This window comes from Xenopus laevis, chromosome 4S (assembly GCF_017654675.1).
Source record: "Xenopus laevis strain J_2021 chromosome 4S, Xenopus_laevis_v10.1, whole genome shotgun sequence".
Taxonomy (NCBI): Eukaryota; Metazoa; Chordata; class Amphibia; order Anura; family Pipidae; genus Xenopus; species Xenopus laevis.
The window spans coordinates 83,886,034-83,902,360 of NC_054378.1; the positions used below are offsets into that span (position 1 = coordinate 83,886,034).

The window sequence follows — 16,327 nt, forward strand, 5'->3', positions numbered from 1 at the left end:
TCACATGCTCAGTGGGCTCTGAGCAGCGGTTGATAATCTAATCTTAGGTTAATTGTGGAAAATTATCAAGCACAAAATGAGGTTGGCCTGTAATGATACTACAGGGCATTGGTTTCTGTGCTGCCGTAAATTAATTCTGTATTAATTTCTAATCAGCCCTATATTGTGACATTTATATTCTGCGTGTAATATATTTTGAGTTGTCCCTAAACTCAGTAACAGAAGCAGCAGAGCATGTGCAGTGAAGAGGGGGCTAAAAGGAGCGTATTTAAAGGCATAAATCTTCCCTCCGCAAAGGCTGTGATCACCTTCGGCTGGTCCAGAAGGCCCTACACTTCCTTCCTTAATCTTTAGTTAAGCTTTAGTTCTCTTAACACTATAAGTATGTTAGATATGTCAGAAAGGAATAAAATGTCTTTTCAGATCCCCATTACAGAACCCCCCAAAGGTGGTGGGAATATTGCAGGCTTTTCTTTGCCCCACTTCTGAATTTACCAACATGCATGTCGATATTTTGGCAGCAAAATTATAGAACGCTTTACAAGTTACTATAGGGAGTTACAACATTGGCTCATTATGTTCAATGAAAATGTGTTAAAGTCTCATGTTTTTAGAACTCCAGGAAAATTCCTTTAGAGGTTTTAATTGCATTTATTTCCCTTCCGTTTTCTTACCTTATCTTGTATGCTTGTTGCTTTTAGGGGCAGCATATTGCATAAACTTAAATTAAAAACAAAACACACCGACAAAGTGATGTTAATATATTTATTTTGCTGCACACACTTAGAAAATTGCAACATGATCCATTTAGCTGTCTGCCTTCTCCTGAGCTCTGAGGAAACTGGCTTTTTTCTGAGCAACACGATCCTTTTTCTGTTCCAGAGACAGTTTGGCACGGTTCCACCTGGAATGAAAATGTACAAATAAATATTAATATTCCCTATAAATGTAACAATCCTTTTTGATAAGTGAAATAGTTGTATGCCAAAAACAGTTTACTGCACCAACCCATTTACTTATTGTTTATCTAATCTTAAATTCATGCATATCCTCAAATCAATGCACCATATCTTTCAGACAATTATTTTAAAGGTTCCAGTCAGATAACTGGCCCTGTGTCATGCAGCATGTTCTAGGGAGGAACATGTTTGCATATAGTAGATGAATGCTGTGTATGCACTCTAGAGGTTGACAGTTGAGCAGGTAAGCGAACTTCAGTCAGGAATGCAATATACAATGTTTCCTTAGAATAAAAATTGCCGCCGACAATGGCTCCCCTGGCTTAAATATAGGAGAGGACTCAACAAAGTCAAATGCAGTTTTATGCACTTGTAAAAGTAAAATAATTAGAATATATTGTAATGTTGCCCTGCACTTTTAAAATGGTTGTGTTTGCTTCAGAAACTCTATGATAGCTTATACAAAGTAGATGCTGTTTAGACATTAGATACTATTTAAAGGAGAAAAGGCTCAAATTACATCGATAAACTCTGTAGAATATAATGGAGCTTATCCACGATTTAACCCTATCTCAATTGCTGCCATTGCTACACAGCAATGTGTTTATAGACAAATATTAATGACCAGTTGTACCAGTACAGGGCAACAGCAAATTATATTTGAATTACTTTAAAACATTTTCAGTGTTATGATTCCTTTAAGAAATAATGCTGATCTACTGGGAAGATTCTAGTATAGCCAGGGGCACAGTATAAAAACAGAATACTACAATAAGAGAAATCAGAAGGAACATACCTCTTCTTTTTGACTTCCTTCTTGGGTTTCTTTTCGTGCACTGGATTCTCCCGAATACCTGCATGAGCCTTTTTGTACAGGTCTTCCACCTACAGAACAATGTTTTTTTAAAGCATGAAGGTTTCCATCAGTAAAACATTAAAATGGTTGTATGGGTAACTGTATACATTTTTATAAACTGATCATTTCCCTAAAAACGCATTTAAAAGGGACATTAGTATATAATGTACATTACACTTACTGTACCACTAAGCAATACAAGTTTCACTAGTTAAACAAATGTGTTAGTTCAGGTCTTATGTAACCTTGTGCAAAATCAGGCTTAAAAATAGTTGCCAGGTGGGTGAATTAAAAAAAACAAAACAAAAGCACAAAAAGGGCACCAGACTATTGAGTAACTTTACACACCCTTTTATAAAGTGTTGCCCTTTGCAAAGCTAAACACTTCCACCTCATGTATAGGGTGGCACAGATCATATTCTTAAGCCTGTCTTTGCCTATATAAGCATGTTAGCGATCCTCATCTCTGCAAAAGTTGAAACAAGTCACATAAGAGACAAGTAATAAGAGTAATTTGTACACGAGGATGGGAACTTAACCATATATCTGTTAAATCATTTAAACAGAATCAGCTGTAGAGCACCTCAAAAATATAAACTATGAAAATATTGCAAACCTGCCGTCGGCACAATAGTCCCATGACAGGTATACGCTTCAAACCTCACTCACATTTTGTCATTCAAGCCTGCCTATCAGTGGTCTTTAGTGATGGGCAAATCTGACCAGTTTCGCATCGCCAAAAATTTGCTGAAATGCATCGAAGTCTATGGACGACAATGTTTTTAACACTCCCATTAGTCTATGGAAGTAATTTTTGAGGCGAAACGGAGAACAAATTCGATCACTAGTGGTAATACTGAAACACAAATGTGTACAAATTGCACTAGGTAACAATTAGTGGCCTAACTTTGAATTTGGAGTAAAGGACAGATGTAAGGGGCATTTTTTTTTTTAAATCTAATTTTCATAGGACTCCAATCCCTTTGGACAGCTATAAAGGAACAGTAATACTAAAAACCTGAAAGTGTTATCAAAGTAATATAATGTACTGATGAGCTACACTGGTAGAAGTTTGGTGTTTGTTTCTGAAAAACTACTATAGTTTATATAAATAAGCCGTGTAGCCAAGAGGGCAGCCATTCAAGTTGGGGGAAAAAAAAGCCACAGGATACACAATTGTAATTTGATACACTGTTTTGGTGAAACTGTTCCTTTAATTAGGGCAACCTCAAAAACAGCAGTAGACTGATGTAGACAAAATTAAAACCGTAAAAAAACAAAAAAGGTTAAGTAAAAAATGTTGGAAGCCATTCAAGTAGAATAAGGCTAATTTACATAGATAGCAGTGAAACAATGGATGTCACGCATGGCTTTATTTTTTTACAAAACTTAAAACCTCTCTCAAACAGGACAATTGTTGCCAAGAAATAGTTTAACTGTAGATCCTGAATGAAACTTTTCACTGTTAACTTGTTCTTGAAGGCATTAATACATTACAGCTTTACAGGTGGTGGCAGGTAAACAGCAGCCTGACAATTTGTTTAGAAATGGTTTGGTTGTATGCAGAGATTTTTCTATAAAATTCCAAACAGAGCCACATCTATTTTTAGAACTGAGCAGCTGAATCCCTGGGTGATCCCCACCACAATTGTAAAATAAATGCCATTTAAAAAGTTACCTGGTCTGCAGTCACACCATTCTTTATGTATTGAGAGAACTGCTTTTTATACGCATCTTCATCTTCTTCCATCAGAAGACGCATGTACTCTGCAACGTTCTGGGCAAAGATGTGCTTGCGGTGGACCTCAGCATTGAATTCTTTGCTTTCAGAGTCATAGCCAGGGAAACGCTTTGTGCTAAAAGAAAAATTGGGATTTTAATTACTCTCTGCATCCACCCCAGGCCTCTATAATAAACTTGGGGGAAAAAAAATAAAAAAGCAGGAGCTGACCAATGCACAATCTGGCATGGCTTTTTCCTCTACAGATTTACATAAGGAGCATGCGCGTTTGATACTGAAATACTCTTGGTCGAGTTTTCTGGGAGAAGACTCTTTCATAACCAGGGATACAATATTCACTATATACACCAATCAACGGATCAGTAATAACTATTTGGTCCCTTGAGGACCTTTCTTGGTAAAAAAAAAAAAAAAAAAACTGACTCCCCAGTGGGAAAAAAAAAAAAAAGCTAAAACAAAAAAAGCTAAACAAAAACATCCTGCGGAATTGACCCAAATCAGTCAGAAAAGTAAGTGCTGATCCATTGATTTAAATTTGAGACATAATTACACTAAATAATATGTATGAGAAAAATGTATATACATACAACTTCAATGCTAGCACTATACTCTGTGTGAAGAAAGATTTATCCGACCTTGGATCTATCTATATCTCCGCCCACAATCTATGTTCAAGCAGATCTGCCCACAAGTACGAAACAATCCTTTGATGTCAACATATTCCAGTGTTGCACAATAAAAGGGTACATACATTAAACATACAGCAAAACACACATACAAGTAGTACAATATTTTCATATATGTTCAGTTAAATCAAACTGCTTTATTAAGCCTACAGTGCGCCTCATTTTCCAGGTTAAAAACACAATAGTTGCGCTTAAAGTAGACAAGACAAGTAAACCTTTAAAATTAGCGAATGTAAAATTTCATGAGGGTGCTATTCTTAGCACTTGTCATTTACATGCATTATATATATTAAGGGAAATCTGTACTGTTGATGAATTTTGTTCCAACAGCACCACCTGCTGGTCAGTTTCCCACCAGTCTGACCACCAAGTAGTCAAGTAAGTTGTCAGGAGAAAGAAAAAGGCTGCTCTGATGTTCTGCTTAGGAAAAAAAATAAAAAAATTAAACCTTTCTCGCATCTTTCCTAAGCAGAAGAACATCAGAGCAGCCTCACTTTCTCCTGACAACTTCCTTGACTACTTGGTGGTCAGACCAGTGGGAAACTGAGCGCTGTTGGAACAAAATTCATTCATAAATGCATGTAAAATGACAAAAGGAGATTTTGTGTACTCACCGTAAAATCTTTTTCTCTCTGGTGGCTTGGGGGACACAGGGAACCATGGGGTATAGCTGATGCCATTAGGAGGTAGGACACAACAACAATGAAAAAACTAGCTCCTCCCTTGCTGGCTATACCCCCCAGCAGGCGGAGCCTATTCCAGTTTGTCCCAAAGAAGGAACGAAGTAGGTTTTAGTTATTTTCAACTTTAAACAATTAACTTGAAACTTATCACACAGTGTAACAGAGAAAAAACAGTAGAGGCCCCCATACAGGGGGGGAAGCCCTGTGTCCCCCAAGCCACCAGAGAGAAAAAGATTTTACGGTGAGTACACAAAATCTCCTTTTCTCTAGTGTGTGCTTGGGGGACACAGGGAACCATGGGGACATACCAAAGCTGTCCCCCAGTAGTAGGGCGGGAAGGGCCCTAACTGGATTTTTCTACTGCGGCCTGAAGCACCTTTCTGCCGAAGCGTGTGTCATGTGCCGCAAAAGAATCAAAATTATAGAATTTTGCAAAGGCGTGGAGTGAGGTCCACGTAGCTGCTTTGCACAGCTGTTCTGCTGATGCCTGATTTCGGAATGCCCAGGTCGTGCTCATCCCTCTTGTGGAGTGAGCTTTGATTCCGTCGGGGGGCGTCAATCCTTGCGCTACATATGATTTTTGTATCGTCTGCTTTATCCATCTGGATATGGAAGTTTTTGTGGCCGTAGATCCTTTTTGTGGGCCTGAGCACACAACAAAAAGCGAATCAGTCTTTCGTACCTCGCGTACTCTGTGAAGATAGAATTTTAGGGCACGTACTGGATCCAAGGTATGAAGAGCTGCTTCCTTGGGATTTTTTGGCGAAGGACAGAAGGTAGGGATTGTTATTTCCTGGTTGATGTGGAACGCCGAGACCACCTTAGGTAGGAAGGTAGGTACTGTACGAAGTACTGCTCTGTCATTCTGAAACTTGAGGAATGGAGGTTTACATGATAGTGCACTGATCTCAGACACTCTTCTTGCTGAGGCAATTGCAAAGAGAAAAACTGTCTTCCATGTTACCCACTGCAACGGGATGGATGCCAGTGGTTCGAAAGGAGCCTTCTGAAGAGCTTTAAGAACTATTGTGAGGTCCCATGTTGGCACTGATCTACGGAATGGAGGGGCCACATGTGCCACTCCCTGAAGGAATGTCTTGACATCGGATAAGAGAGCTAGCCTTCTCTGGAATAAAATGGAGAGAGCCGAGATTTGGGACCTGAGGGAACCGAGGGAAAGTCCCAAGGACACACCTTCTTGAAGAAAATCCAAAAGTTTTGGTAAGGAAAAGGTTTCGAAGTCTACTTTGTGCTTAATGCACCATCGTTTGTAGCTGAGCCATACTCTGTAGTATGATTTGGCCGAAGTAGGTTTTCTTGCTGCCCGCATTGTGCGGACTACATCGTCTGAAAATCCTTTTCGCTTTAAGATGCTGGTCTCAAGAGCCACGCAGTCAAGTTGAGGCTGTGAGGCTTGGGGTGTCGAATTGGACCCTGATGTAGAAGGTCTGGTACGTTTGGTAGAATCCACGGATCCTCTATTGACATGTTGATGAGATCCGAGAACCAGGAACGTCGAGGCCAGTTTGGAGCTATGAGAATGAGAGTGGTGTTCTCTCTTTGAACCTTCTTGATCGTTCTGGGTATTAGAGGAATCGGAGGGAATGCGTATGCCAGTTGAAAGTCCCATGGAACCGTGAGGGCGTCTGCTGCTAGCGCTAGAGGGTCCCGGCACCGTGCAAAGAACATTGGTACCTGCCGGTTGTGGCGGGACGCCATCAGATCTACCTCTGGCCAACCCCATCTTGCGGTTATTTCTTGGAATATCTCCTCCTTTAGAGACCATTCGCCTGGATCCAATGTCTGGCGACTGAGGAAGTCTGCTTCCCAATTCTGAAGACCCGGAATGTATATCGCCGATAACCTGACTTTGTTTTGTTCTGCCCACTGAAAAATGTGCTTGACCTCTCGTAGAGCCGCTCTGCTTTTTGTGCCTCCCTGGTGGTTTATGTAAGCCACCGCTGTCGAATTGTCGGACTGTATCTTTAGTGGTTGGCCCGACAGTTCTACTTGCCAGTGTCTTAGTCCTAGCCGAATTGCTCTGATCTCTAAAAGATTTATGGGTAAGCGGCTTTCCTCCACCGTCCACAGTCCTTGCGCGGACTTGCCCTCCAAGACTGCCCCCCAACCTGATAGGCTCGCATCCGTTGTCATTATTCTCCACTGTGGCTCTCCGAGAGGCTTTCCGCTGTATAGTAGAGGTGTTCGTAACCACCAGGTCAGGGATATTCTCGTCCTGTGTGATAGACGTATGTCTTGTAATAATGACTTTCTTTTCCATGACGTGAGAATGTTCCATTGTAACTCTCTCATGTGAATCTGAGCGAATGGAACCGCTTCTATCGTTGACACCATGACCCCCAGTACTTTCATGCAGGACCTGGTCGTATGGCTTGACTTTGCCAGTAAGGACCGTACTAGAGCTTTGAGACGTACAATCTTTTCTTGGGTCAGAGACACTGTCTGTGTGTGCGTGTCGAACAATAGCCCTAGAAAGACCATAGACTGACTGGGTGTTGTGGAGGATTTTTCTAGATTGATAGACCAACCTAGTTCTTTTAGCTTTTCCATGGCCAGAAGGGTTGCTTTTTGTGCCTCGGCCAAAGAGGGTGCCTTGATTAGCAGATCGTCGAGATATGGTGTTATGGAGATTCCCAACTTCCTTATCTCTGCCGTGGCCACTGCCATGATTTTTGTGAATATCCTTGGTGCCGATGTAAGGCCGAAAGGAAGCGCCTTGAACTGGTAGTGATGATTTTGTACAGCGAAACGTAGGTACTTTTGATGTGGATGGAAAATGGGCACGTGCAGATAGGCATCCTTTATGTCTAGTGATGTTAGAAATTGACCTGGAGACATAGCTGCAATGATGGAGCGTAGGGATTCCATTTTGAACCTTCTGGGACGAATGAACTTGTTGAGTCCCTTTAGGTCTAGTACTGGACGTACTGATCCGTCTTTCTTTGGAACCACAAACAGATTTGAGTAGTATCCTCTGAACTGGTCTTTTGTGGGGACTGAGGAAATAACTTCTGCTTGAAAAAGAGAGTTCAGTACTTTTTGGAAAGCCCTTAGTTTGACTGGTTCTGTTGGGTTTCTTGACATGAAGAAGCGGCGGGGGGGAAGAGAATTGAATTCTAAGTGGTAACCTTGGGTTACCACTTCCTGTAACCAGGAATCTGACGTGATCTCTATCCACTGTTGGGAAAAATGGAGCAACCTTCCCCCCAAAGGTGCTCCCTGCGCCGACAACCCCCCGTCATGCAGTAGAGGGTTTGTCAGGTGTTCTGGCAGAGGGTTTGCGTGCCTGCCAGGAAGTTCTGGCCTTCCCCATGAAGCGTCCCCTACTGGAGGTTGACTGGCGTGGCGGGGAGTGTCTTGAGCTCTTGTTTTGTGAGGGACGAAAAAATCTTCCTCTACGAAATGAAGAGCGGGCTTTTGGTTGTGGAAGAAGGGTGCTCTTTCCTCCGGTCGCTTGACTGATGATCTTGTCAAGATCTGGGCCGAATAGGAGCTTTCCCTTAAAAGGTAATGACGTAAGAGATCTTTTGGAAGATAAATCGGCAGACCATAATTTCATCCAGAGTGAGCGTCGAGTGGCTACCGATAGGGCTGAAGCTCTGCTGACTACTTGCGTTGCATCCAAGGCCGCTTCGCATATGTATTCATTTGCGTCTTTGATTTGGGCTGCCAGCTGAGATAGCTCTTGTCGCGGAACTCCTGAGAGGATTGCTTGAACCAGGGAGTCCGACCAGGTTTGGACAGCCCTGCTGACCCACGCTGTGGCCAGGATAGGACGCAAGGCAGTGCCTGAAGCGGAAAAAAGGGAACGTAGTAACCCATCCATTTTCTTGTCCATCTGATCTTTAAAGGATGAGGCATCTGGGACTGGCAGGGCCGTGTTCTTAGATAGCCGTGAGACTGGTGCGTCCACTGAAGGCGGTGAAGACCACTTCTCTGTGGTCTCTGCAGAGAATGGGTAAAGCTTGAGAAATCTGCGGTTTGGTTGGAAGCGGCTTTCTGGCTTATTCCATTCCTGTTGAATAATTTGCTCAAGCTGTGAATGACTAGGAAAAGTTGTTGAAGACCTACTTTTCCTTTTGAACAGAACCGTAGAAGATTCTGTGCTGGTCTCAGGTTCCTGAATATTGAGAGTTTCTAATACAGAGGCAATTAATTCGTCTACTGCTTCGGCAGAGAACTTAGATGGTTCCTCTTCAAGAATGTCTGAGCTGCGAGATAGTTCGCCATCTGATAGACAGAGTCCCTCCTCTCCGTCCAGAGGAGCCGGTGAGGAATCTCTGGAATTATTATCACTCTCCTCATCAGATGGAGAGGGAGCTCTGCGTTTTGAGCCTCTATGTCTGGGCTTATCTAATTTGGAAAGGATTTTGTCTAAGGACAACGCCAGCTTTGGTAAACCCGTGGCTAACTGGGCTGCCCAGTCTGGAATGACTGCTTGAGGTACAGTAGGGGCCTCCTGAACGGTAGCAGAGGGACCCTGAGTGGTTTGAACTGTTTGAGCTGGAGCAGGACTTGGGGTTTCCTTGTCAGGCTCAGGTGGTTTGCATCTGGAGCATAGAGACTCCTTGTGCCCTGAGGGGAGTCTTTTACGGCACTTGCCACAGGCCAAGTACCTGACAGGGGCAGCCGGAGTCCCCCTGGAAAAAAGGGCCTCACTGTTACCCTCTGACATAGTGAGACAAGTGTAGCTTTTATTACAAGGCAAGAGGCTTAGGGACCGCTGCTATGAAATGGCAGAGGCAAGGGAAGGGCTAGTTTTATACAGTCACCGTGTCCTGTATGCACAGTAGCTCCCCGTTTGGCGTGGTGCGCTGTCCTGGATGCGGCCGCACTGTGTCTGCCTAAGCGTGTAAGTGCCGGGATGACGCAGTTCCGATACGAGCTTCGCGCCAGTGCGCGTCATCAAGATGCGCGCCCGTGCTGACACGCAGCTGCGCCACCAGGCCCTCGTAACCGAATGGCGCGAATAATGGCCCGTCACTCCCCTCTGTACCAGCGCAAGTGCTGGAATGTCTGCTATGCTTACCCGGAAGGGTTGCGCAATATGCTCCAACGGCTTATGTAAGCTGATAAGCCTTTTTCACACAGAGCCCACATTATAGTAATGCGGTCTGATAGGGAACCCACTCCTCTGTGAAAAGTAGACCGGGACTAGGGGAAGGTTGAGTACTTACCCCCCCAGGGTCCAAGCACCTTCCGTGTCCTGGCCAGTTCACTCCTCCTGCACAATGAGAGAGGGTGGTCAGAACTGGGTGGTTAAGCTGTGAAGCATAAGAACCCCAGGCACAATTCCCACGTAGGGAGAAATATGCAACAGGCATCCCACACAGTGTAGGTGACTGGCATAACTCCATAAATCATCACATATGGTGTATAGAAAAAATTTGTGTAGAAAAAAATATAACATGTCCTCCTCCTGAGGACACAACAAAAAAACTGGAATAGGCTCCGCCTGCTGGGGGGTATAGCCAGCAAGGGAGGAGCTAGTTTTTTCATTGTTGTTGTGTCCTACCTCCTAATGGCATCAGCTATACCCCATGGTTCCCTGTGTCCCCCAAGCACACACTAGAGAAAAGTGCTTAGAATAGCACCCTTGTCAATTTTACATTCATTTTAAAGATTTACTTATCCTTTAAGAAATCACCAGCCACACTCCCCATTAAAACAATGCCTGCATCAACACACAATCTCTATAACATATGGGTACTGAAAGTCTGAAAGGAAGTTTAAAGGTCTCTTTAAACCTCCATTTAAAGACAGTATTCCTAGAAAGAACCAAAAACAATAAACCCAGTGACTACCAGTGCTGTCTGCTGCAAAGAGAGCCATTAGCTCCAACAGGAAGTCAACACTGATCCAAATACAGCACCTTTCTAGTTCCTTATATCACTTTTAGAATTTCCTATAACTATAAGTTAGCTTCTGCCTACCTGTGTGGAATAGATAAACCTCCATCAACAGCTCCCTTAAGAGCACCAAAAACTTTGTTTCCAGTGGTAGTTCTGGTCAGGCCGGCATCAAGGTAGCATGTGAAGGCACCAGGTTCCCCATCAATGCTTTCTACATTGTACTCATCTCCAGTTACTTCTACCTGGCCTTCGTAAACTTTGTCCAGACCGAATTTGTTGAGAAGCTAGAGGTGGGAAAGTAAACATACAAGTTTAAAGAGAACTAAAACAGTAGATACTATATTTTTCCACCATCCAATGGTTTGGTATCCCCATAAATTATGGGTCATACATTTAGAGTTTTTTTTGAAAGGTATTTATTTATTCACATTCAAAAACATAACACAACATATAAGTATATGTCAGGTAACATAGGCAGTGATCATAATACTTCGAGGTCTCGCAGGACCCCTACAGTGCAGCGCAGCAAAGAGCACTCCATACATTTGTCAGTTTATCTCAGCATGAAACAGGCATACATGTAAACAACAAAATCCCCAATCGGTCACACAGGGCCAGAGCACACCACCCCCCAGGCGAAACAATATGATAGAGCAGATCAAAATCATAAAGCAGAAGGCATCCCTAAGGAGTTACATCATAAGACCACTTCATCATGAGCCTCTAGCCACGGTCCCCAAATCTTATCAAATTTTTGGGGGCAGTGCCTAGCTAAGTACGTTAGCTTGATAACAGGAAGTCTATCATTAACCAGTTTTTGCCATTGCTTGACTGTCGGGGACAGGGGGCTCAATACATTTAGAGTTTTAAATAGCAGTTGCCTATCCTGGATCTTATTAAGCCATGGTTTGAAAGCTATTAGCAAGTCACATGCCATGTGTGATGTGATAACCTGCACTGGTAAAAACTGCATGTTTGCCTCATGATATGACAAGTAATCAAGACATGCTTCTGTGTAGTCATGGAGGCAGCCCATCAAGCTGGCAGAAAGGCACATTTTCATAGCAGATAAGATCTTTAAAAATACTACGGTTTACACAGGAAGATACTGGATTTTTTTTCACACCACATGCCAAGCTTTCTTATTTAGGCACAAATGTGTATGCACTAAAATAATGTCACTGAACACTAACTGTTGGTAACAACCATGGGAAATGCACACCCTAAAAAAAAAAAAGAAAAATGTGCCACTCCACTGGAATCGGCCCACAAACACTCCCAAATCCATTAAACAGAGGCCAAGAGATTGCACAAATGGGCCAGATGGGCCAAGTAAGCAGTTTAGGATATAAAAGGGGAAAAAAAAGTTATTTTGGTTATATAAAGTGAAGTCTGGTCCACCAAAATCTAGAAATTTGCCATTCATAAATAGGCTGTGAAAGATAAAAAAAAAAAAAAAAAAAAAAAAGGTTTCTAATATAGTTAGCCAAAAAAGTAATGTATAAAGGCTGGAGTGACTGGGTGTCTAACATAACCCGACTTACTGCTTTTCAGCTCTAGTCTTAAGCTGGTCATAGACTCAAAGATCTGATCGTACTAATCGAGGATTCGTATGATTTTCGGACCGTGTGTGGAGAGCCCCGACATTTTTCGTCCTGCGGAAATCTGTCGCTTGGTCAATCGGACAGGTTAAAAGTTTTGTCAACTGCCGATAATTTCTCTGCATGTATTTCCTATCGTACCATTTTCATTGGCAGACTGTCACCAGCTTTTGTCGGACATAACTTTCATACTATTGCTGTCAGGGGAAGAACATCGGCTGATCTGTTTTCTACTTATTTGATCGTTAGTGGCAGGTCGGGGAAGTCCGATCATACGAGGATTCGTACGATCGGATCTTTGCGTCAATGGCCAGCTTTAGTCAGCGACCAGTGACTTGAAGGGGGGGTCACATGGGGACATAACTGTTCAGTGAGTTTGCAATTGATCCTCTGCATTCAGCTCTGATTCAAAAGCAAACCATTATAACCCATGGGCCCCCCTCAAGTTGCCGATTGGTTACCGCCCAGTAACCAGTGAGAATAAGAGTTGCAAAGCAGGAAGTAGTGTTATGGCTATTATGTTAAGACAGTCACTCGAGCCTTTATAATTTACATTTTTTAGCTAAAAATTATTGAAAACTATTTTGCACAGTCTATTTACCCAGTTTTTATTTTTATACTGAACAATTCCCTTAAGCACCATTTACAAAAAATTGTGTACCCACCTCTAATGTTTACTGCTCCATACAAGTAAATACAAACTTGAATACTTACCCTACGAGCCAGCAGCAGGCCAGTACAATATGCTGAAGCGTAGTTTGTCAGCCCAACTTTGATACCATACTTGGGAAGCTCATGAGAATAGGCAGCGCAAACAATCATATCTCCCTCGATCCTAGCATAAGCAATCTAGAAGACAAACAGAAGGCACATAGTCAAGAAGTATAAAACCCACCAAAATAAAATGTGATCAGCACAAGTCACTTGTTATTCTAATAACACACCAGCCAAACCCCATTCTTATCTTTGAAAAAGTGTGAGTGTGGGGTGAAACACCAAAAGCAGCTCAACCTAAATTTAAAGCTGCTAAGAGGCCTATGTGATGAAGGTAGTAAAGAAACTACTGTTATCGGTAGGGGAAGTGATGCATCACTAAAGCCAATTTCCTTCATGTCCCCAATTTTTAACAAGCACTGCTTACCTGGCAGATTATGTCTCTGTTGGTGACACGTACAATCATCCTGTACTTGGGAGTATTGTACTTGTTCTTATCCTGGATCACCAATCGCTTGCGAGCATAGTAATCGGTCTTACCCTCTGCAATCATAAAACAATTAGTATAGTAAGAGAAAAAAAAAAACACTATAAATGATTTACAAAAAATAAATAAAAAAAACTTGCCTCTCCTTCTGCGGAACTTGACCTGGTACCTTTTAAAGTAAGCCTTGTTCTTGACGACCTTTACGAACCCCTAGACACAAATGAAAACCAGCATTAATATGGGTTTATCTGTAGTTAGCATAACCGTAGATGCCAGCCAGGAGTGGTTCTGTGTACCTTCCAAAGGAGGCAACTGTATATTAAAAGCATTAAAACTGCAGCTCCAGTTTAACAATTAAAGGGGAACTATCGCAAAAAGGAAAATTTAATAGCTTCAGCATACTGAAATGATACGTTTTCTAAATACAAACATCCTGCATCATTTCTGAAATTATAGAGTTTGTCTTCACTATTCCTCGCTCAGCATCTGTTTCTCTTCATTCTCTCTTCATGCAGCAGTTGGGTGTCAGATAATCATTGACAGTTAGATCCAATATAGCTTATAGGGGGCTCCTTTTGCCTAGAAGACATATTAGAGCTCACTATTAAAATCACCAGACATCGTGTCTCTCTACATGCAGAATTTGTGCAAAAGGCAGTTATTGTTAGATTTTTGTTTGTACTGGAATCAGTTATTTGAGTGAGCTCTGATTCATCTGCTAGGAAAGGAAGCTGCCCTTTAAGATATATTGCATCTGTCAATGAATATCTGACACCCAACTGCTGCATGGAGACAGAATCAGGGAGAAACAGATACTGAGAGAGGGATAGTGAAGATCAACTTGATTATTTCAGAAATGATTCAGGCTATTTAATTGATCGTATTTAGAAATTTTCTTATTTCAATATTTAGAAAGCTTCTTACTTCAGTATGTTGAGGCTTATACGACGTTTTCATTCCTTTGATATGGCAACGCGGTGAAGAGCAAGCAGCACTGTGCCCACACACTGTAGCAGTTGAAGGTATTGGCAGAAAACTGATCAAGCAGCTATTTAAAAGCTGCATCAGGATATTTTCCAACCATAGGGGGGATAGATAGATAGACAGACACACGGGCAAGGAGTTCTCTAAAAAATTAAAAATCTATCTCAATGCGGAACCCAACATTTCATACAGCCAGTCTGCATGCTTTAGCCTAATTTATAATGGACATATATAGGGGGACAAAATACAGATATCAGAAGTCACATGAGCATATAAAAAGCACAAGTATACATGGCAAGCACAGGTTTTTATAAAAGGAGCAATTTATTTATTTTTTTTAAATCCATGCATTCGATATTCATGCAACACTTTGACACTTATGACATTTCTAAACAATAGGGATGGGCAAATTGTTTCGCCGAAAAAATGACGCCCATCCATCCCAATGGGCGTCAGCGACATTTCGCCAGTGGCGAATTTTTGGCGAAGCAAAACAGGTAAAATTCACCCATCCCTACTAAACAACATTTATAGGAATATTCAGGGCTTGGGTATTATGAATGGATCACATTGAAAAAGCAAAATAAATAGTTAAACACGTTTTGCCTCTGTCACCTTCATAGCAAACACAATCATGCAGAAGTGTCAACCTGATCTCAGCATGTGATATACAACTCCCAGCATCCTACATACAACTCCCAGGATCCACAGCTTTAAGGCCCAGACCTGCCATCCATTAGAATGAAACGTGTAAATAAGTAACAATAATAGAGGAGACAGCAATTCCATTACTGATGATAAAGGGGCCCTTGTTGCAACTTCACGCACACACTGTCATTCCAGCAGAGTACAGACAAGTAGAAGTATTATGAATACGTGTAGGGGATTGTCAGACAAGACATAACAGTGCATTGCTCAACTACAACTCCCAAACATGCGGGACAGTGTTCGGGCGCTGGTACTTATGAGCATAAGTTGTAGGAAGGCCATCAAGCTAATAGCACGGAAACTAAAGGAGCCTCCATTTAAATGGTGATCAGATAGGAAGCGACTGAGACTGGAAGAATGACTTCCCGACACTCTTCCCCCCACGACTGCTTTATGGCAGAAAATGGGATAAAAACAAGCAAACTCATCCCAGGAGACACTGTCGCACCAAAATGACAAGCGTCCCTGCAGGAGAAAGCAGCCGGCCGACTGTGTAGGAAGCAGCCATTAGGCCACGCTGGACAGTCGCGCAATACAATCCCATCCAAGCCCATCACAAGGATTTACACACTCCCGCCAGATGAACGCCACTGCGGGTGATGTAGGGGACACTCAGGTATTGATAGACGGTGATATTGCTCCGGTTTACTGACCATTTTGCTCTATTTTGTCCCGTCGGGGCTAGGACCGGATAGTCACAGCCCAAACGTTAAGGCGCTGTAGCACTGGGAAAAGGCCGTGCTTAGTGCGCATGCGCAGTAAATAGTCCGCTGATGATCGAGAGGAAGATTGGCTAAAAGAGTAGGCGCTAAAAAGGAGGGGGATTACTTGTTAGAGTTTACTGCCATCCTCTGGCGGGAGGCTATAGCACGCTGTTCTAATGACTGCTTATACCTGTGCCTGCCGCTCAGCAAGTCCCTTTACCAAGAATGTTCCATTGCTGTTGCTCTTGTTAAAGGTAGTAGAGCCGAACTTTTTTTGACGTGACTGTATTTTAACAAAAATATAATTTATTTCATTACTCATAGAAAATAT

General features: G+C 42.4%; 1 protein-coding gene across 1 annotated transcript; it reads right to left on the bottom strand.

Annotated features, from left to right (window-relative positions):
• Positions 1 to 751: 751 nt before the first annotated feature.
• On the bottom strand, positions 752 to 16,010 carry rpl5.S (ribosomal protein L5 S homeolog). Its single transcript, NM_001085908.1, has 8 exons — positions 15,946 to 16,010; positions 13,741 to 13,810; positions 13,541 to 13,656; positions 13,114 to 13,248; positions 10,880 to 11,082; positions 3,494 to 3,671; positions 1,756 to 1,844; positions 752 to 904 (listed from the first exon to the last, which is right to left on the bottom strand). The coding sequence occupies exons 1-8, from the start codon at positions 15,946 to 15,948 to the stop codon at positions 808 to 810; spliced, it is 891 nt and encodes a 296-aa protein (NP_001079377.1). The 5' UTR covers positions 15,949 to 16,010; the 3' UTR covers positions 752 to 807.
• Positions 16,011 to 16,327: the final 317 nt, after the last annotated feature.